General features: G+C 53.7%; 1 protein-coding gene across 2 annotated transcripts in view; it reads left to right on the top strand.

The window, feature by feature from the left end:
* The first annotated feature begins 4,658 nt into the window (after positions 1-4,658).
* ZBTB16 (zinc finger and BTB domain containing 16) overlaps positions 4,659-22,070 on the top strand; it is a 192,815-nt gene continuing 175,403 nt past the window's right edge. The window contains exons 1-2 of one of the 2 annotated variants that reach the window (XM_049612892.1): positions 4,659-4,940; positions 7,904-9,261. In XM_049612892.1, the coding sequence (XP_049468849.1) occupies positions 7,994-9,261 (1,268 nt within the window). In that variant the 5' untranslated portion in view covers positions 4,659-4,940; positions 7,904-7,993. Of the gene's footprint in view, positions 4,941-6,830; positions 7,081-7,903; positions 9,262-22,070 lie in introns of those variants that run through there. The other variant, XM_049612902.1, reaches the window with a different exon arrangement.

Below are 22,070 nucleotides of genomic sequence, written 5' to 3'. Positions count from 1 at the left end.
GTGAAACACCGTGCTGCTTCCATAATGACCTGAACCCTGCTGCCTGTTATTAAGGGACCTCTCTTATTAAACATCTCTTTTTTAAATGGCCGCCATCATCTGGTCCCAGTGTACATTAAATCCCATTATAATTATAAACACACTTCCCCATAACATCCGTTGCAGATTTCATCCACACTGCCTACCCCCTCAGGGCATCTTTGCACTAATAACAACTCAGATTTGCTATCTGAGTTGACAACATTAGGTCTCAACACCATTTGCAGTATGCTGGTGAGAGAGACAGAGAGACAGAGAGAGACAGACAGAAAGAGAGAGAGAGAGAGAGAGAGAGAAAGAGAGAGAGAGAGAAGAAAAAGCTTTCTCTTTCGCAAGCAGGAAGATCTTGGGGTCAAGTGACCCAAGACCTTAGGAGCTAAGAGAAATAACCCTTCTTCTCCCTTTGAGAATCACTCTCTGCCCAGCAGACTAGAGGAAGGCCATACTTAGCACCTGGAGGAGAAGCCCAATTTTGTAAACACCACTAGCCAGGACTCCACCAGGAAAAGAGATGGCAATTACTAATCAGAGGAGCTGTCTTATTTGGTTTTCTGCCTTCAACTAACCAGAATCTACAGGTCACCTTTTTATTTCCCTCTCTGTTTTTTGGAGGGGGCATCTAAAAAAGTGTCATGGAAGGATTAAAAAAAAAAAAAGATGAGGGGCACCTGGGTGGCTCAATCGGTTAAGCATCCAGACTTCGTTTGGGGTCGTGATCTCATGGTCAGTGAGTTCAAGCCCTGCATCTGTCTCTGTGATGACAGTGTGGAGCCTGCTTGGGATTCTCTCCCCCCCCCCCCTCTTGCCCTTACCCTGCTCATGCGCTCTCAAAATAAATAAACTTCGGGGGAAAAAAAAGACGAACCAAAAGAACCATCAACATACGCACGGAAGATAAATTTGGTTTTGTATAGTTTTTGACGTCATCTGCATCTACCTGGTAGATATCTGCAATTATGACCTTGAAGCATTATAAGGTCCTTTGCCTCCAAGAAAGGACACAATAAGTCTACTGTATCTTCCCCCAAGAGTCCCCAGTGGGTCAAAGATCTAAGAGTGCATGTGACAGCTGGTGCATCTTCCATTGGCAACCTGGAGTTCTCAATTGCTCTGGAGACTTTTTCCTTTCAGGGGCTCCACTGCTGGTATCCCTCCTCAAAAAGGCTTTATTTCGCACTCATCTCAAGGTTTTAGTATGCAAAGTGGCTGCTGCTCGCCCAGAGGTAGGAGTCCTTGATTTATTTATCATGATAGGAAAGTCTACCTTTAAATTTTACAACTATTTTCCAGCTGAGGTGTTGGAAGGAAATGAATTGCAACATTTCATTAACACACAATCAGAATACAGAATAACACAGCCTTCTTCAGGGGCAATCTGTTCGGTTGAAGCTTTATTGTAATTCAAAACTCCCTCCTCAACTTTTGCCTGCGATTTTGGGGAAGGAGGGAAAGTGAGCTAAGTCTGTTTACCAGGTGGTCTGATTCAATGGGAAATGGTTTGGCCGTCAGCTTGCCTGGTGGCTGTGTAGCTCTTGGCCTCAGTGGAGTTAAGAGAAGGAAAATCAAAAGCTGTTTTCCTTTTTCTATCTTGCTAGAGGCTTATACAATCTAGAAGTTAAGATCAAGAGCTTTGCAGTCAGAATGGTCTGATTTGAAGCCTCAGCTCTGATGTTCACTAGCCCTACAGTCTTGGGTGAAATGCTTAACTGCTTCAAGCCTCAGTTTTCCCATCTGAAAAATGGGGCAAATAATGGCACCTGCCTGAATAGGGTTGTTACTAGGATTACATCATACAATATAGGTAACGTGTTAAGATTCATAGTCGGTGCTCACAACGAGTTATTCCCACGGTCTCCTCCCTATAAGATCCCTTAGACCTAATATATCCCCTTCTTCCACAAACTGAGCTCTGAAAGGCTGCTACCTGTGGGAGGTATGGGAATAAAGAAGGAGATGAGGGAATGACAAGATTTAACATGGAATTCTATTCAAAGGTCAATCCATCTATTCCCCTGTCTCCAGCATGACCTCCCCACAAGACTGAGGTCTCTCCTATTTTTAGACCTGTCCGAGCTGATGTCCCAGCTTCCCTTACCATACCCTTCAAGAAAAGAAAAAAAAAAAAAAAAAAAGAGAAAAGAAAAAAAAGAAAGAAAATCACAACCAATACATGAAAATCAGACAGAGAGAGAGACAGAGAGACAGAATGAGAGGGGGAGAGGGAGAGAGAGAGAGAGAGAGAGAGAGTTTTCTCCTGTAATTTTCCACCCTGCTTGTTTTTAGGTGCCCCGCCATATGAGCTCTCTGAACTGGGGATTCTCATCAGCCTTCAGGGGACCCAAGGACACAGCTCTGGCTACAAATGGTGCCAGTTTTGGTGGGGGAGTTGCTACTTTATCTGGGCCCAATAAACCTTATCAAACCGCTGCGCAGCCTGCCTGCAGCACTAAGTGGAAATGCTTGGAGCCCAATGCTGGCTCTCAGCCCACAGCCTCGCCTTTTTGTTACCTCCTCCACCTCTTAAATTCAGGCATTAATCTCTCTTTAACACTTACTAACAAGGGCTGGGCTTTTTAATGGGCAGAGTTTATGAAGCAAGGGAGATTTTCACATAGAGTGAATGTGGCATGGAGTGGGGGGGGGGGGGAGTCCAGGGCCACGGAGGGATTGTTCTTGCTCTCCCATTGTTTCCGGGGCTTCTCCCTTACTCTGATTTGAGGATTAATAGGAGATTAGGATCAAGGGTTAATTGCGGGCTTCTGCTGCTACTGCACTTAGGAGGGGCTGGTACGTGGGTGTGGACAGCAAGGCAGCAACCCTCAGCAGGCACCGTCTGGGCAGAGGCTCAAGAAGTTCAATGAGTTTCTTCTCTTTTCCTGGTGAGGTTTTTCTTCTCTTAGGTCCCTCTCCTCGTGCTCTCCCTGCAGACCAGTTCTTTAAGTCTCTTTCCCCTTGCAGACAGTGCAGACCTTAGCTAGAGAAAACAGTTTGTAAACAGGAATTATTGCTGTTTATTGTTAATCAAAATGAACACCCAGGGACCAGGCTTTTCCAGGGTTGGGTTGGACGTTGCTCTATTCACTGCTATCAGAGGGTAACTGGCTGCCTCCCTTCACTCCCAAGGGTGCTTCTGTGCCTTCTTCTCCTCTCCTGACTCCTGCAGGGCTGAGCACTTTCCCTGCTAGGAAGAGACAGGAGCATACTCGCCGGGATGGAATTGGCTCAGCACTCTACTTAACACTGAGCACTTCCAATTCTGGCCTTCAGCTGCCCAGAAGCAGGTTTTTGCTTCTAGTTGGTGTCTGCCACCTTCCATGACCCTACAGTCCTTCGGGCCTGACTTTAGGTCTGGGACAGTACCAGAGGCAAGCATAGGAATGCGATTATGTGTGTGTCCAGCGCAAACCTTTGACCCGCCGGCGCGTCGGGGACGGAGCGTGGGGACCCGTCTCTGGGACTGAAGCCCCGCGTTGCTAAGACCGTTTGACCTCCAAGGCTGACTGTCCGGAGACCCAAGGAGGGCGCTCTCCACCACCACCTTCACTCCCAAGATCCCGGAATTTACTGGGCCTCAAAGGCCGGTGTCCAGAAGAGAGCTTCCCACCTCGTGCCCCCTACTTTCGCCAAGTCCAGAGAAACTGCGGGGGGTGAGGGGGGGTGGGGGAGGGGAGAGGGGACTCTGCAGCGCCGGAGGAAAGACAGATTTCTTCTGGTTGCTCTACCCCTGGCTTAGTGATCTTAACGCCACCCTCTAAGTGGAGCGGCCAGCTGAGAGGAGGAGGCACTTGCGGGGGGGGGGGAGGGAGGGGGGCTCTAAGCTTCTTCAAGCTTTCACTCGCCCCCTGAAGACTTTGCGCTGAGCAGGGAGCAGTTGTTGGGAACCGCTTCCAACCTATTCCCAGGAGGGCAAAGCCCAAGGGATGCTCAAGACTGGGAGGGGGCCTCACGACCTCGGCCTCCAGGGATCGCGACAGCTAAAATGCGGGAGGGGTCTCCCTTCGACGACTGATCTCCGCGGATCCCCCTGGCACCAGGCTCACCAGGGCCCGGGAACTGCGCCTGGAGACTTCTCGCAAGCGGGCTGCTCAATGCCTGGAGACACAGAAGGCCTGGGCTCGGGCTGAGAAAGGGCCCTTCTGCAACTGATGTCGGGGTACAGGGGATGCAGCCCCGAGCCCGGAGAAAAGTGAAAGGCGAGATGACACACACTGAATCCGGGCGAACACCGGAGCCGGGGACGACACTCCGCGCCCGGGGCAGCAGGGAAGAACAAAACCCGCGTCCAACGGAAATTAAAAACCTGGGATCGAAGGTGGGGGCTGCTCCTCGCCCCTCACCTCCATTGCCCCCGCCAAGGATTCCGAGTCCCCGACACTGCTCTCTCCGCGAGCTCCTTCTTCCCTCTCCGCTGGGCCGGTGAGCGGCAGCCGCCGGCGCCCCAGCAGCAGCTAGATGTCAGGCGAAGCCCGGAGCGCGGCGCGCGGAGAAGGGAGGGGAGGGGAGGCGGCGGAACGGAGGGGAGGGGTGGGGCGGGGAGCGCGCGCGGGCTCGGCCAGTGCGGGGGGGGGGGGGGGGGGGGGGAGGGGGGGCAGCTGTGGGCAGCGAGCCGGGTTCGGCCGCCAGCACTAAAGATGGAGAGGCGCCGGAGCCTCGCAGGGGAGGGGGCTCGGCGTTGACGTGGGACGCGGCGGAGGCGCCGCAGCCGGTGGTGATTTGCTAACCTCGCAGCAGAGAGGAGTTGAGGGCGATGAGAGCGGGTACTGCGAACTGCCGGGCGATGCCGCCGCTGCCGCCGTGATACCGAGAGCAACAGTTCCCAGCAACACCCTTCCCCGACACAGGCACACCCCCCCCCCCCCAAGAGGCACGCACACCCACCCCCAGCGCCCGGCTCGGCAGCGGTGAGTGAGGGGCCCGGGAGGGGCGCACCGCCCAGCCGTAGGCGCGCGCCGGGACGCCCCGGGGCTGGAGAGGTCCGAGGGGCGCGCTCCCTTCGGCCACTCGGCCGCTGGGCTCGTGCCTTATTTTATTTGGCTTGTTTCTTTCCTGCGGTGGCAGCCGTCGCCACCGCCGGTTGGGGGTCGGCTAGAAGTGGAGCCCCGGCTGTCAGCTTGGGCGCAGCTGCCTCCCCGACCCTTCCGCCCTAGGGCAGGGTCGGGGCGAGAGGTGGGGGGCAGAGCGTTCTGCGGAGGCTGAGGGCGCGAGCGGAGGGTTGGGGAACCGGAGGCTTTGTACGACCAGCGGCCGGCGGAGGAGCGGGGAGCCGGTGGGTGCTCATATGTATGCGGACCGGTGCGCGGGCGCGATAGGGTTGTGGTTTATTTGTGTTTATTCGCCCGCCGGCTGGGAAGCTAGGATCCGAGGAGTGGATCTGGAGGAGGAGGGGAGCAGGAGTCGGATTCACTTGGGTTTTCTTTCTCTTTGAAAAACGTGGTGGGCTTTTTTCTGGATTGGACTTGACTCCCCACCCGTTTTGGGGGGGGGGGAGGGGCGGCCGTGGCGGAGTCCCAGAGGGTCTCCTGGGCTCCGGGCCCTCCTCGGCTCTCGGCAGGACCGGCCGTGGCACCGGAGCTCGCTGTGCGCCCAGCCGCGCTCGGTGGGTGCCTCGGCTCTGCACCTGATGCATTCGGGATGCGTTCCCCAACCTGGCGCGCCGGCGGCTCGCTCGCACAGCCTCTCGAACGCTCCCGCATGCGCTCGAAACGCGCACCGTCTCGCCCGCCCGCGGACCCACTGGAACGCACGGACGCGCGGTGCGGCGACTCACTGGCCCGCTCCCCGGGACGCTCGCAGCGTGCCGGGGCTGGGCGCCCTGCCTGTCGCTGCCGGGGGTCACGGCCCTGGGGCGGAGAGGGAGGGCGGGCAGATCCCTTCTCGCCTTTCCTTCCACCACAACTCGCTGTCGGGCTTTTGTGCTTCCCCTTCGCGGCGGGGCGGGTCCGCCTCCTCGCGCTCTCGCTCAGGCGTCCAGCCCGCCCGGACTCTCGCCTTTCGTCCGGGTCTCTTTTGCTTTTCCTCCTCCTTAATCCGGCTCCTTTTTTTTTTTTTTTTTTTTTTCTCCCCTGCCGTCCGGCTCCCCGGGAAAAGTTGCTTCCCCAACTTTGCAGAAGTCGCTTCCAAGTCTCCGTGGGGGTGGCTGGGACTGGGGGCGTGTGAGAGCGGGATCGATCCCCAGAGCTCCTGCGGGTTAGCGCCGGCGTTCCCTCGCGCCGCCGCGCTGGGCGCTGCAGCCAGCGCCCGCACAACCGCGGGCGCCGAGCCATGGGTGGGGGTCGGCTGACCGAGAGCACCCCAATTGCTCGCAGGACTTAGGGCGCTTGCTTTGGGGAAGGAATTCGGGTGGCTCAGCTTCCATTCTTTCCATTGCCCGTCCTAGTTCTCCGAAGCCCTTATAGGTCTGCAGGAAGGCGCACGGTGGCAAGGCGCCGGTGAGTGGCAGTTCCACTCTTGACGGCCTTACTCCCCACCCCATGGAGGGCAGCAAAAGCGTCTTTACTAGCCGTCTTGTTAACCCTTTCTGCGTGAGATTTCTGGCTCCGGAGCCAATAGGGCTCCTTTTGGGGGCGGAGGCAAACAGTGTTTGAAGAGCCAGGGAGAGCCTGTGCTGTGCTTCCAGTTGGTTTCACTGCAGTATTGGCCTCGGCAAGGCATAGACTGAGGGACACCTGGATCTGGGTGAGGTCTTTCTAACACTTTTAGCCCGTTAGGGAGTCCCAGAGCCCTGTTACTGACCCAAAAGGAGGCTTTGGGAGAGGCCTTTGTCTCCCAGCCTGCGCTCTTTTCATACTGGTAGTAACTCACATAGTAGATGGTGGTGCCAGAATCACTTCTGGTGCCTTCATGCAGCGTCCAGCATCAATTGCTGTTCTGGGCACAGGACCTGGGAGTCTCTGGACACACTTGGAGTTCACGTACTTTGCACATGCACTCCGGGCTATAGGGGTGCACATTTCCTATGATCTCTCTCTCTCTAGGTCTTTCGTGACCCATCTTCCTACGTTTTGTAGATCCTCTCGTCCCCTCGGCACCTGTGGGCAGGAGGTAGGTGTGGCATCTCTTATGAGTATGTGCACAGGCACAGTGCAGGTTTCGGATCGCATCTACAGTAGCTCTGAGGCACCTACGGGTGGAAGTAAGCCAGGCTAGTGTGGGGTGTGTGTGTGTGTGTGTTCCTGTTGTTGCCTAAGGAGGGGGTCGGGGTGGAGGTGTGTCTATCCCTTGCAGCCCTGAGAAGAGAGGAAGGGCAGAGGCCTACGAGGCATTGGCTGGCCGTGAGATGGGCCAGCAGAGAGCCCTTGCTTGCAGATTTGTGGGGGTCGGGACTATAGGCTGCCGGCTCCAGGTGGGCCTGTCCGTGTTTCTCCCGCTGCCACAGTGAGGCAGGATTTAGAAAAACTTTGTTTAGAAGATGAGGTTTACTGCACAGGGGGTTCAGAGTAAGATTGATCACTTTAGTTGGCCGAAGGAAGGGGTCAACCTCTGCACTGGGCACTTCCTCCTAATGCACATTGCCCATGTGCAGGAGCCCCTCGCTCTCCCATGCAAAGCAAGCCCAGGACTCCTAGGACTTCGTCTCAGCTCATCTAACAGATGTCACAGAGCAGCGAATGAAGCAGATGCTGTGGCAGAACCTGGTCTTTACCCTCTTCGTACCCGGGCTTGTAAAGGCAAATGTGCAGAGTTCTAGGAAGCTTTCTCCCCTTCTTTCCGTTAAATTCACCAAGGCTGTCTCACGGCCGGCGGGTGGGGGGGGGGCGGCTTATGGGTATTCTGTGTTGAGTTGTTACTTTGAAGGACGCTAACTAATCTGTGTTTCGTTCTCTGGTTTCTTTTCTCATCCCTCCACCCGCCCCGTCCCCTCCAGCCCTCTCGGTTGGCCCAGGAAACCCACCCAGCCCCGTCACGCAGAGCCAGGAAGGAAAGAGAGCCTCATGCCTGAGCCGAGGGGAGCACCATGGATCTGACAAAGATGGGCATGATCCAGCTGCAGAACCCCAGCCACCCCACGGGGCTCCTGTGCAAGGCCAACCAGATGCGTCTGGCCGGGACGCTGTGCGATGTGGTCATCATGGTGGACAGCCAGGAGTTCCATGCCCACCGGACCGTGCTGGCCTGCACCAGCAAGATGTTTGAGATCCTCTTCCACCGCAACAGCCAGCACTATACTCTGGACTTCCTCTCGCCAAAGACCTTCCAGCAGATTCTGGAGTATGCGTACACGGCCACACTGCAAGCCAAGGCGGAGGACCTGGATGACCTACTGTATGCAGCCGAGATCCTAGAGATCGAGTACCTGGAGGAGCAGTGCCTGAAGATCCTGGAGACCATCCAGGCCTCAGACGACAATGACACGGAGGCCACCATGGCGGACGGCGCGGCCGAGGAGGAGGAGGACCGCAAAGCTCGGTACCTCAAGAACATCTTCATCTCGAAGCATTCCAGCGAGGGGAGTGGGTACGCCAGTGTGGCTGCTCAGAGCCTCCCTGGACCCATGGTGGACCAGAGCCCTTCCGTCTCCAGCTCATTCGGTCTCTCGGCCATGAGTCCCACCAAGGCTGCGGTGGACAGTTTGATGACCATAGGACAGTCTCTCCTGCAGGGAACTCTTCAGCCTCCCGCAGGGCCTGAGGAGCCAGCTCTGGCCGGGGGTGGCAGGCACGGTGGGGTGGCCGAGGTGAAGACGGAGATGATGCAGGTGGATGAGGTGCCCGGCCAGGACAGCCCTGGGGCCACCGAGTCCAGCATGGTGGGCGCGGTCGGGGACAAGGTTGAGGAGAGGAGCAAAGAAGGGCCCGGGACCCCAACTCGCAGCAGCGTCATCACCAGCGCTCGGGAGCTGCATTATGGGCGCGAGGAGAGCGCTGAGCAGCTGCCGCCCCCGGTCGAGGCTGCCCAGGGCCCCCCCGGCCGACCGGAGCACCCTGCGCCCCCGGCCGAGAAACATCTGGGCATCTATTCTGTGTTGCCCAACCACAAGGCCGACGCCGTGCTGAGCATGCCGTCTTCAGTGACTTCTGGCCTCCACGTGCAGCCTGCCCTGGCTGTGTCCATGGACTTCAGCACCTACGGGGGGCTGCTGCCCCAGGGCTTCATCCAGAGGGAGCTGTTCAGCAAGCTGGGGGAGCTGGCTGTGGGCATGAAGTCGGAGAGCCGGACCATCGGGGAGCAGTGCAGTGTGTGTGGGGTGGAGCTTCCTGACAACGAGGCCGTGGAACAGCACAGGTAGGGCCCTCTGTAGCCCCGCATCCCGCAGCCCAGCCCCAGGCTTCTGGCTCCCGACACCCTGCCTTTGTGCCTTCGTGCCCAGCTACTCCCTAGCCCTGGGGCCTGGCCCCTTGTCCTCCGTGCTCTTTGTGAAAAGACACTTAGTTTCTAAGGCCCCGGGGGCTGGGGGGATGGGGGGAGGGGAGGAGAGGACACAGTCTCAAACGTGGTGAGAGGGGCCTTGGGTGTTTCCTAAGTGTTGGGGAACTGATGGGCCCAGACTCTTACTAGGCTCTTTCCTCTCCTTTTGCTTCCGGGCTCCTTTTTTGATTTTTCTCCTGTTGGGTCTGGTTCCCTTTGCCTGGAGTGACTGATAAACTGGAGGAAGAGGAGAAGTGGGATTGGGGGAGAAGGTCTCCCATGGCCTGGATCTGGCCATGTTGCTGGGTTTCAGGCACATAGGTCCCCAGGTCCCCAGACTGTGGTCCCCACAGCTCTGGAGTGTGGGGAGGGCACGGGGGCGGGGGCTGGATGCTACGTAAACCATGTGAGCCATGCCTGGTGAACGTTTCTCACCAGGGATGTTGTTTCCTTTCCCTGCTCATTCTCTGCCCTTTGCCAGCACATTTAGAGGGAGTTGATTTAAATTCAAGAGGGAAGGATGGGTATGAGAGTCTTGGTTTTGCAGCCAGCCGTCTTACTCTTATCCCATCTCTGCTCACATTGAATGGAATGCGACTTCAGGCTAGCATTGGCTCCTCTCTGGCTCCTGTCACTTTCTCTATGAAATGACCATACGTTGAGCTTTTATGACCTGCCTGGTTCAATACTAAATGCTTTACGTGGAGTCACATTTTTGTTACAGCAGTCCTCTGAGGTGGGGATGTCCTTCTTTCACGTAGGAGGAGGCTAAGACCTTTTCCCAGAGTCACACAGAGTAAGAGACAGGGTTGGATTCAAATTCAGGTCTTAGCCTCCTTGTACTTTGCTGCCTCTTGGAGTCGCTCCGTGCTGAAGAGGGTAATGTCTACAGAACACAGGGTTTTGAGAATTGCTCATGAGTAGAGTAAACATGGGCAGGATCAGTAGTGGGTTTGGTTTTCACTTGCACCTGCTGTGATGATACATCCATCATTTTATCCTCTGGTCCCTGGGTCAGGTGAATGGTGTCAGGAAATCCAGTTTGGGGGTCATCCATGGTAACATTTCCTACACACCGTCTTGCCTGCTGTTTGGCTGATCTGGGGTGGATTCTTGAGCAACCGTCTTCCTCCACCCGTTCCTTGTTGCTCTGTTGCCCGTTCAGGTACGGGAGGGCATGTGAGTGAGAGGGTGTGGGGGCCGGGCAGGCACCTGGGGGTCAGCGATTACCCGACACCAGCCGGAACCTGCTCCCACGCCTCTGCTTGATCCGTGGCTCTGAGACCTACCTTGCGGAAAGTGCCGCTGAACTAACCGTAGCCGAGTTTTTCCGGTGGGTGCGAAAAATAACCACCGCTGAGTGTATCTTCTCGAAGCTTGCACCACCCAGAAATAGACCGAGGATGTGTTAGTGTCTGCTCAAACTTTCCTAGAGAGGAAACCCCCCTCCCCAAACTTGACCAGATAGATTTCTCATCTTCTCCGGATGTCGATTATTTCAGATAGGTGCGATGAGAAATGGGGTCTGGTGGAAAGTACTTATGGGTCTGGCTCTCCTCTGGCCCTGATGGCGTCTTTTTCTGGGAGGGCCACAGAAGATCCCACTCTCCCGGGAGGTCCGTCCAGGCTCCCATTCTGTGGCACCCTCTGTCCTCTTGGGGAGAGGCGGAGGCCTGGCTGTGTTACACTCGGCAGAGGGCGGGCTGTGGACCTAGCCACATCTTGCCGGGAGAGCGTGGGATAGTTATGTAACCTTTCCGAGTTTTGTTTTATTCTTAAAAATGGAGATGGTCTGCACAGCGTGGGGCTGAATTGACGAAGGAACATCTAGAAATCCCCCAGAGCAGTGAGTGACACTGTGTGCTGGTGATGGACCGACCTGCTGGTCCCCCATCTTGTTCAGGCCTCCACATAGCCTCCCTTGGCTTCTAGAATTCTAGAGTGTAGTATCCACAGTGCTGCCTTCCGCTGGGGCTGTGCTGGCCGCAAGGCGATGCAGAGAATGTCCCTGTCCCTGGGAACTTATGACGGCGAGGCACTGGTCCAGGGATCCTCAGCTGTGGGCTGCTGACACGGCAAATGGGCTTTTGACTGAGGGTGGAAAGTAAGTTGGTGCAGCCTGAGAAACGAGAGCTGAGGACAGTGCCCCGGGTGGAAAGCTGTGAGGACTGAAGAAAGCCGGAAGGGGAGAAAATGTTCCTGCGGCTTCTAGGCCCTTGCTCCCCCTAGCCGCCCGTTGGCTCCTGATGAGATGTACTTTGGGGGAGGCTTTTCCTCTCTCCCTCCAAGCTCCTGGGTGCGGGTGCTACTTTCCTGTTTCTCACAACCACTAGTACAAACAAAAGGACGAGACAAAACAATCGGAGGGGGAGGTTTGGTTGGGAGGCTGTGCAATTGACTGGAAACATAGCAGTGATGAACGTGACAAAGTAGCAAGTGACAGGTTTGATTTTATTTTACTTTTAAGCCATAGACTGAAGTGTCGCTGAAGGTTGAGTACCCAGCAGTTACCTGTTGCCTGTGTGCTGCGGTGGTCGTGAAGGGCATGGAGAGGCAGGAGGTGGGGTGGGCCGGGAAGTGGTGCAGGAGGGAGAGAGCCTGGTGTGACTCCTGCCACTAGGTTCCCTCCGTCCCAGGCTGATGAGAGAGAGCCTGTTGGCGCGACTCGCGCAGACAGAACAGCGAAGTCGTAGTCCCTGCAATGGGTCCCTGCGCAGGCAGTATCCTCTGTAGTCACAGGCTGATGGAGAGACTGGACAAAGACACTCCTTCCGTAAATGAAATGGGGCTTACTTACCTGGAGGATCCAGAAGGGCAGCACGCCCAAAGACCAGCAGCATTCTCCGGGCAGATTCAGGAGAAAGGTCTGGATACTACAACCTTCTCCACCGTGCTCACATCACAGGGGACGGTATCTGAGGGAGGCAGGGTCACAGCACGCTTCTGGAAGATTGGGATTGGCCTGCCCTCTATGTTCATCTCTCTCCTTTCTCTGTCTCTGAAAGGCTGGAGCTGTTCTGCGTGAAGGCTTATCTGGATCTGATGCAGGCATCAGCTCACCTGGGCCAGGTGCACCTACTCTTTCTCAGAGTTCTCTACCCGTGTTGATAAGATTACAGGGGGCAGTGTGGTTGCCTTAGGTGTGAACCCAGTCTTCATTCGTAGCCCTCAGCCTCCCCAGGCTCCCACAGCCTTGTCTGAATATGTTTCTGAATCGAGTGCTGCAGAATCAGACTGTGGGGTCTGGTTTGCCAGGGGCCTCTGGACCTTCTACAGCAGACCCTTAGACCAGCTAGAGGGGCTCTCTTGCACGTGCACAGAAGGAACTCCAGCCTGGGTCTCGAAGAGATGCTCAGGAAACACAAGAAGTGATCCCAGCCAGCTCCCTGGACTTGTGTGTGCAGCCCTTCCTGGAGGCTTCTTGGGGCCAGCTCTAGGGTGCATGAGCCACATAGCTGAGATGACAGATTTGGCCTGGCTCTTTGCCTCGGTCTGTCTCAGGTGACCAGTTGTTCTGTTTTCAGTGGTTGACCATGTGGAGGGCCAGCAGCTGTTGACCTTGGTTTCGGCCACTTTGGGGAGTTTAGCGGTTGCCTTTAACTCTTGGTCGCCTTTCATCCTTCTGCCGGTGCTTCAGGCACCTCTGAGGTCACACCAAACTCTGCTGGTGACGCAGCCGTAATACTAACCGTGTCTTTTATCAGCTGTAGCACTTTCTTCTTTGCAAAGCACTTTTAATGACTTTCTCAGCCCCACAGCCTCCCCCTAAGCGGGTACAGGTCCGTCATTCCATATCTGTGAATGTAAAGTCAGAGAAGCCCTGAAAGCTGAAAGGTTTTGTGCAACTCATTTAGTGGCAAAACCTGATCTGAACTGATGTGAGGCTATATTTATCCCACCTACTTTGAATATTCATATGTTTTGCTGCAAAAATATTAATGTGTTTGATTACAGAATGCTTCCCTAGACTCCTCTGGGACTGGCGAATACCATAGGACCCGTAGTACTTTTCTGAAATCTGAACAGTTTGGATTTCTGAAGCACCCAAGGGTTTTGGGTAATCTAGTGGGACTGTGGACCATTTTCAGCCCCAGCTTGCAGACGAGGAAACTGAGCTTTGGAGCCAGTAAGTGACTTGGCCACGGTCACGAAGCTATAAATGGATAGAGTCAGGAGCCCAACTGGCCTTCTGATTCCCAGTCCTGGGTACTTTGCGCCAGGCCATATAAGCACATGGGCATTGCCGTTCTGGGTCAGATCCATCTGACCTAGTCTCTGGGTGCCAACACCATCCCGAAGATACCACCGTCGGAGGCTGTGGCCATCTTTCTTGACGTCGATCCTAAAGGTCAGGCAGAGCCCGACTTCTCTGAGTAGCTATTTATGGTGGTTCTGTCATTCACAGATTTGCCCCAATCCTTTCCGAATCCATTTCTATTTCCAGGAAGTGGCCTTTTGGGGGATGATGAATGACTTAGCGATTATAACCTCCTGTACTCTTGGAGGTCTTCCTTTGGAGAAGTCGTTAGCTGTGAAGTTCGGAGGATGGCAGGAGGCTTCGTGGCGTTGTGTGGGGCTGGGGCGTGGACCGGGCCTCTAGCCTCTGTTCCACGGGTTTTGGCCGTGAGACCACTGTTGGTCTCTCTCTCATCTGGAGGCTCATCCCTTGGTTTGTAGAACTAGGTGCTTGGATGAGCTCTTTCTGGATTGTTGAGTTCTGCCCCTTCCCTGCGTACTCACTCACATTCTCGTGAAGTCCTTTTGGCTGATTGAATTTTGCTCTGTTTTGGAATCTGGGTTGGCAGTCAGCCAGCTGAAATAGGCGGGGGTCTCTTTGATTTGATTCTGTCCGCCCTTTGTTTTTTAAAACTTTTACTTGCGTAGGGTTGCGGAGTCGTCTGGGATCTAGATGGCACTCTGGGAAATTTTGAAGACGATTTCTTCTGTTTTATTTCCAGTGGAGGGAAGTGACTGCGTCTTTCGTCTCCGTGCGAAAAGTCCCATTTACGTTTGCTGTCACTGTTGGAGGGAGCTGCTAATTGCTGGAGGGAGAGGAAGAGTGTTCAGCTCAGCCACACGTTTTCCTTCTGCTTGTTCTAGGAACTCTATTTATGAATCTTTAAAATAGTGATTATCCTAAACCGTTAAAATCAAACTCCATTCACAACTCTTTCCTTTCTTGCTAATTCAGGAGGCAAACGTTTCCAATCAGTTTTAATTTTTTTTTTAAATAAATGACTTTAAAACCAGTCTATCTGAAAGCCCAAGGGTGAGAGCTAAGAATCTTGATAAATGAATGCAGGTGTGCCTCAGTGTGCCTGTTGGAGGGTTCCAGAACATTCCTCAATAACAGAAGGTGTTCTCAGGTTCTGTTTCAGCAACATTAGGTGGAAGCCGTGACTCAATGACAGTTATTTTGGTAGAAAGAAAAATTGACCATAGCAACCTCACTGCCTTACCCTCTGATGTTTTACTCACGGTGAATGTGCATTTTGAGCAAATCAGACTTATCTGGGCCAGAATCCTGATTTTACCGCTCACCAGCTGTGTGACCGTGGTGATGTTACCTAACCTCTCTGTGCCTATTTGCTCCCTGGTAAGAGGGGAATAATGACAGAACCTGTCCACTGGGTTGTTGCAAGGATTAATCAGCAAATACACGTCAAATGCAAGGAACGGTAGCACGAAGTAAGTGTTCCCTACATGTTTGCTGTTGTGTTTTTATTGCTGTTGTTGTGAAACGGGGCACACAGGCAGTGCAGGGTAGGAACTGTGTTTGTGTTGGGCCATGTCCTGTTTCCCCCCCGAGGCATTTGATTAAAAACTGCGGCTCAGACACCATGTGGGGCTGACGACCGTGAGCACGTGCATTCCCCCCCACCCCCAGAAGCTGATCTCCTTGTACCCTGGTGGCCAGGGTACTCTTTGTCCCATTGACCTGAGGCCTGATGAGTCATTCCAGTTCTCATTTAAATTTAGCTGGGCAGCACTCCACCGGCCTCAGTTCCAATTGCCAGGCAGGCTCACCCAGTACCTGAGAGCCCGTGCGTGTGGCCCGCCGAGCACATCGCTGTGGTCGAGGCACAGACGAGGAGCACAGGCTCCAGTTTACTGAGGGAAGTCTGGGCTTGCGGTGGCCGGGCCTTCCAGAGCTCCTCCCTGACCCCACTGCCAGTGCAGGATGCTTCTGATGGTGGGTTTGACAAACGGCATTTTCGGGGCTTGGTACTTACCAGGTTCTGTGCTCAGAGCATTCAGAGGCAGACTCTCACATGCTCTGGCTGCCTTGTAAAGGGGACATTAGTTGTGAATTCCCTGATGGGCAAAGGGAAGCACAAGAGGTCAATGGATGTGTCCGTGGTGGGGCCAGGGCTTGTGCTCAGGGCTTTGAGCTTCACTGTTTTTCCTATAATGTCCTGCTTGGACCGGCAGCCCCTGATGGAATCAGAAGGGAAGGAGGGATCAGGAAGGACCAGGTCCGTGTTTCCTGCAGTCGGTGACCAGGGGGCTCATCGCTCGGTCCCCTCTGGTGGCTCGCGAGGAGGAAAGTAGCGAGGGGGCTGTTTACTTCAGAGGGTTCAGGTCTTCGGGGGTTGGGGCCACACAAGTGCCAGGAGAACTTCATCCTGCATCATCTCTTACCGACCCGGAGAGACCAGCTTCTGGTGATGGGGGCCCTTTATGCTGACTCAAAAAACAGAAAATGGGAGAGAAAAAGAAACCCACTTACAAAAATAAAAATTCCATGCTGTTAATTTCATGCCAGCATAATCAGAAATTCCCCTTTCTACTGTTTCCCCTTAAAAGCCCCAGTGTCCTTATTATGCTGGCTCAGTCTGGAAAAACTATGGTTGGGTTTTGCCTACGTGAGGGTTATCTCTGCAGCTGCAAGCAGGGGACTCGGTACTTTATTGTCAGTATGGAAACTTCGGCTGGAAACTCGCCAGAACCTGCTCGATTCTAAATTTCTAGCTGGCTGTCGACTCTGACCTCAAGACTCCCATTTCCTTCGGCAGGAATGGATTGTGTCCAGCTTTGCAGTAGGAGGAACCCAAGTTAGCTAGGAGGAAGGACTTCCCGAAAGAGTGGGGGCATCCCTGGTCACAGAAATTTTGATGAAGAGGAGAAATTGTGGGCCAGTTAGAATTGTTTCTTAGACTTCTCCCCACTTTTGGGCCATTTACTATTTTTAGTAATTAAAAGAAAATGTTTTAAATGTTTATTTATCTATTTTTGAGAGGGGGCGAGGGAGCAGAGAGAGAGGGAGAGAGAATCCCAAGCAGGCTTTGTGCTGTCTGTGCAGATCCTGACGCGAGGCTCGGTCTCGTGAACCCTGAGATCGTGGCCTGAGCTGAAATCCAGAGTTGGATGCTTAACCGACTGAGCCACCCAGGTGCCTCTGGCCATTTTTTATTTTTAAGTTATTATTCCTTTATTCTAAGTCTATTTATTTATTTAAGTAATCTCTGTACCCAACATGGGACTCAAACTCATGACCCCAAGATCAAGAGTTGCACACTCGCTTTTCTGACTGAGCCAGCCAGGTGCCCCTTTTGGGCCGTTTCGATTCCGCAGAAATCATAAGTAAGGACTGGGTGTTACACGTACACAGGTCACCACCACCACGCGTGTCAAGAGCAAGACAGACACACTGCCAGACCGTCGTGTTTGTAGGGGACAAGGTGTGACGTCAGGTAGACGTGGGTGTGAAGGTTGGTGCTACCTTGTGAATTTGGACAGATGAATTCACCTGTCCAAATCATCAGGCTCTTCTCCTCTGAAGTGAGCTTAGTCCTTTACCTCCCAGTGCGGTTTTAAACATGTTAAACGAGGTACCAGGTAACATAAAGCACGCAGCAGGGACTCCCATGTGGGGCCGCCTCCCTGCTTCCCACTTCTTTTGTGACCCCAGCCTGACAAGGGGGCCGCTCTCTCGCTGAGCCGCCTGCCACCCTGGCCCAGTGTCTGCTTCTAAGTGGATTAGCTGAGGGTTGTGATCTTAATGCCATTAAATGTGTTGGCACGACTCTCTTTGCCATAGTGAGAAGCAGATGTGGCTGACCGTAACGGCCCTCGATGATCCATCAGGCCTGGAGTGCGGGGCGTGGGGAACATTATTAGTGTTAATTTGGGGGAGTCTTTTATGGTAGTTGGGGGAAATGCGGAGGGATTGTTTGAAACGTATTTATTTTAGCCATTGAGCAGGTTAGATGCTGTCGGGGTCTACTGTGGCTCCACCGTCCCCTCTCCCCAACCCTTTCTTGAAATAAGGCCCCTCCCCAACCCCGAAGGCCGGGCCTGATTACTTCCAGAGTTGGAGAGACAACTTAGCAGGCTCTTGTTTCTTGCCGATGTACCTTATTAGTAGCACCTGGCATCATAACCCACTAATGGGAACCAGCACTCTCCTCCTGCGTGGCCAGTGACAAGTAGCCCTGTCAGCCGGAGCTCGCCGTGCGAGGAAGTTCCTATTAGCTTTATGGTCAGGAGAACTTGTCCTGTTCAGGAAATGAATGTTGCCGCTAAAGGTCCGCGGCCCTGACCCTGGCTGCGTAACCTGTGCGGGCCGGGGAGACCCTGCTCAGGATGCTTGGGATTTCAGCCCCTCTCTGGTTCTTGTCATATGTAAAGAGGGAATCATTGTGGTATGTTGCAGCCTTGAACTTTTGATTTATTCAGTGAGGATGACTTAACCGTTTCCATGCCTGGATGGCTGTGCAGTGTCAGAGCTGAGCGTGTGCCTCTGTGGGTGTGTGGAGCCTGGGGGTGGGTGGAGGAGAGACCCCCATGCACGGCTGTGCCTGGGAGGGGGGATTTCAGGGGACGATGATTGGCTGGCTTTTGCACTGCTGTAGTGTCAGAAGTTTCTGGAACTGTTGGCTGCAGACTGGGCAGCTGGGAAGGAGGCGTTGGGTCTGCAGTTGAACCTGGGTTTGAATTTATCCTCTGCCTCTTAGAAGCTCTGTGGCTCCGGCGAGATACCTAACCACCCGCTTCCTCATATCTGAGAGGAAGTTCTAATGTGGACTTCATCGTGCTGTCCTGATCTTACCCATGGATGGTACATTCGGGATATATACAGCCCGGGGGGCGGCACGGTCTGTGGCCGGCGTTGAAAGGATGTGCCTCTTTCTTTCTTCCTCATTGTCCTATTATTTAAATTTTTTTTTTAATGTTTATTTTTGAGAGTGAGGGAGACAGAGCACGAGCAGGGGAGGGGCAGAGAGGGAGAGAGAGGGAGACACAGAGTCCGAAGTAGGCTTCAGACTCTGAACTGTCTGCACAGAGCCCAGTGCTGGGCTTGAACCCATGAACTGTGAGATCATGACCTGAGCTGAAGTCGGACGCTCAACCGACTGAGCCACCCACGTGCCCCTGTAATATTGTTTTTAAAAAAGTTGGAAAGGAGGGCCTGTCTCACCTACGGAGACTTCCTTCCTCATCACAGCCTTGGAATCAAAGAAAAATTACCTAGTTGTTCCTTCTTCTTTGTGCGAGTAAGGTTTGTAAAAGGTCTGTGGAGAAGAGCAGGGTTTGACCTGCTTCCCTAGGGAAGTTTTGGCCTGCCTCTTTGAGAGGAGATGTTTGTGAGCCGTCTGGCAAATGGATGTGTTACTTCTGCCTTGGCCTCTGCTGCTGCTTTAGAGGACCCTGGTGACAGAGGAGTGAACCGGCCCAGGGATGATGGGCCTGTGGCAGGGAAGCGGTTGGAGATGATGCCTGCTTTTGGAAGTTTAAAGCAAATCTGTCCCATCTGTCTCTGGCATCATGGACAGTCGCTCCAGGGAAAATAAATTCTCCAGTTGGCGGGCTGGGTGCAGAGAGAAAGCACGGGAGTGGTCAGCGAATCCAGGCAGCTGATGCTGGGCGGGAGGGCGGGGGTGGGGGGGAAGAGTTTGGAGATGGGGCGCTGGCCCATTTCGGGGTGTATGTGCCCACGGGAGGCAAGTTCTCTCCTCCATCCTCTGCATGGAAAACCATGCACGTCTCACGTCTCAAATAAATAGAGGCTCCTGCCCCTCCCGGAGCAGGTGAAGGCTGCTTGGAAGGTGTTTTCACGGAGTAGGGATGGGAAGTGCTCAATGCAGAAGTGAAATCGTGACAGTTGTCCCCTAAATGCTCTGCTAAATTAAGGATTTGCTAACATTTTCGAGTCTACCTCCCTGCATACCCCCACCCCCGGTCCCCTTGGCAGAAGGGAAAAAGATGGGACCTAAAAACAATGTGAAGCGCTGCTAAATTGAGCGTCTCTAAAAACATTTTCCTTCCCTTGAAGTTGAGTGTGGAAAGCCAGGGCTGGACTCGTGAGTGCTGCAGACCCATTTAGGGCCCGCGTGCCTGGCCTCTTTCCTCAATCTCCAGCATGATGGTTTTCACTCCCCCTCCCTCCCCTTCCTCCCTTCATAATTATCCACTCTTTTACTTTGTTGTGTCCTGACAGGTACAAGAGTGGGTTTTGTTTTTGTGAGCTGGGTAGCTGCTGAACACTCCCCAACAGCCACGTTCGACGGCTTGGGGGTAGCTGGTGTGGGCCAAACCTTGGCATCCCCTGTTGGAAAAGTGAAAAATATTTCTGTTTGCAGTTAATTTTAGTGGCAAGCAGATCATGTTAACTGGATGTAATTGCTTCCAGATATGGCCGAGGGTTTTGTGTGTTGAGATGAAGGGTCTGGTAAGTGCTCACTTCCTGTGTAAATTAGGCTATTCCATTCAGTCTTTCATTCTGGCCAGCCCTGGATTCTGTCATTCTCCCGGTTCCCCCTCCCCAGCCTGCAGCCTAGTGTGAGAAGCAGATTGCCCTGTCCCTCTCAATGCGATTCTTTTGTCACTCGGAGCCACTCACCTCTGGGTTCTTGATGTGAGTTTGCCCTTAAAATAATGGGAAGGGTTTCAGAAGATGCCCCCTGGACCTGCTCGTTGCCAGGGAGAGACAGATCTGCAGAGCCACGGGGAGGGAGTGTCTCCTGATTGTGTGGATTATGTCTCAGAGCCCAGAACTCCCGGTTTTCCATGCATTTTTTTTCCCCTCCACCCTCTGACTCCACTCCCACCTTGGAGAATACGATTCTCTCCCTTTCTGAACAAAGCTCGTTCCAGGGGGTCTGAAGTCCCGGAGAAATGAAGTGTCTGGGGCAGGAAGGAGAAGCCTGTGGTCACAGACAGGAGAGCTGTTAGACACGAAGTCGCTGCTCGTCTTTGCAGAGCGGGTTCGACCTACACACAGGCACACCTGCCCCTCCCTGCCAGAAAGGGAGAGGAGAATCCATCCAGAAAACCTTCTCCAGGACCCTGCGGTTTCTAGCGTTGCACCCGGGGAGAAGTCATGTTCTCCTAAATTCTGATTTTTGTCCTGTGGCTAGTCCCCCATTCCCAGTGCTATTTGCATAAGAGGTTGCTGTTTATCTTCCTGTATCAACTCCACTGATAACCCCTGTGGTCTGTTTAACAATATATGAGGAGTAGATTACTCGATAAATGCCAGTTTTCCCAATAGGCAAAGATAAACTGTCGGGGTCAGGGTGAGGGGTGTGTGTGTTAGGAAGGAGGGACCGGGTGGGGAGCCAGGACCCTCTTTCAGATCGGGATGGAGATGTGTGAAAACACCTGAGACGGGAAAACAGGTATCTTCTAAAATGCAGCTGCATGTGTCATGCGGCTTATCAGCTTCCTGCCCTCCCCTACTTTCCTTCTCCTTCATGTGGACATATGCAGAGTCTCTGAGAACATTCCAGTGAGTGGGTTGCCCATGCCCGTGTTAGTACAAGAGGGGAAAGGGGTAGGTGGTTTTTGCTTCTTCGGTTCCTACCCTTTCCTCCCTTAACCCTTTCTTGTTTCGGCAAGCTGTCAGCTGGTAAGCACGTTTTTCCTTGCTGACAGGGTAAATCTGAAATCTTTACTGGGTGGATTTTTCCCACCTGCCCTGCAGTTCCTTCTTCCAGCCAAGGACTCTGTTCTCCAAGAGCCTAGGTGGAAAGCAAACTTCTGACCCCATCACCTAGTCAATAAGCTGTCTGAGAGTCAGACAAAAGAGTTTGGACTGGCTGCTAAAGCCAGGAACCCAGCTGATAGCTTTGTTTTGATGTCCTTGTAATGTTTGCACATCACGGAGGGGGCTGCTTAGAGCAGGGGGTATCTGCTGGGACAGACATACCGGGAAGTTGAAAACAGCTGGCACAAAGTCCTTGCGATGCTGAAGATAGATAGAGCCCAGGAATTGCAGGGCACAAGGTGAGGTTTCCTTACTCAAGGAAGAGGCTGTCCAGGATGTGGCTAGGGGTGGTGTTTGCTAGGGACCGTGTGATGATGGGAGGAGCAGAGGCCTTAGGATGAGGTGTCCTGGGTGAGAACCCAGGCTCCAGAATTTACCCTGTGCCTTGAACGGGTGACTTAGCCTTTCTGAGCTCCCATTTCCTTGTTCTGTACAAGGTGAGATCAACACCTTTTAGGTGGTTGTCTGGATAGACCGTGTGAAGTGTGTAGCACAATGGAGCTTCTTTGTAAATGGGTGCTGTTGTGCTATGAACTAGGCCCTTGAGAAGCCTGCTGTTTTGGCCCAGAGGAGAAACTATGGAGGGAATCCATGAAATCTTTTGTTTTGGGCACTGCCGAATTGCTGAGAGTTCTAACCCTGTGCCGGCAGCCCGCAGACCAGATAATAAGCTAATGACCTAAGTGAGGTTCTGCTG

The sequence above is a fragment of the Panthera uncia genome, chromosome D1, assembly GCF_023721935.1.
Source record: "Panthera uncia isolate 11264 chromosome D1, Puncia_PCG_1.0, whole genome shotgun sequence".
NCBI classification, from domain to species: domain Eukaryota; kingdom Metazoa; phylum Chordata; class Mammalia; order Carnivora; family Felidae; genus Panthera; species Panthera uncia.
The sequence above is the reverse complement of the archived record's forward strand: the minus strand, read 5'-3'. Positions and strand labels throughout refer to the sequence as shown.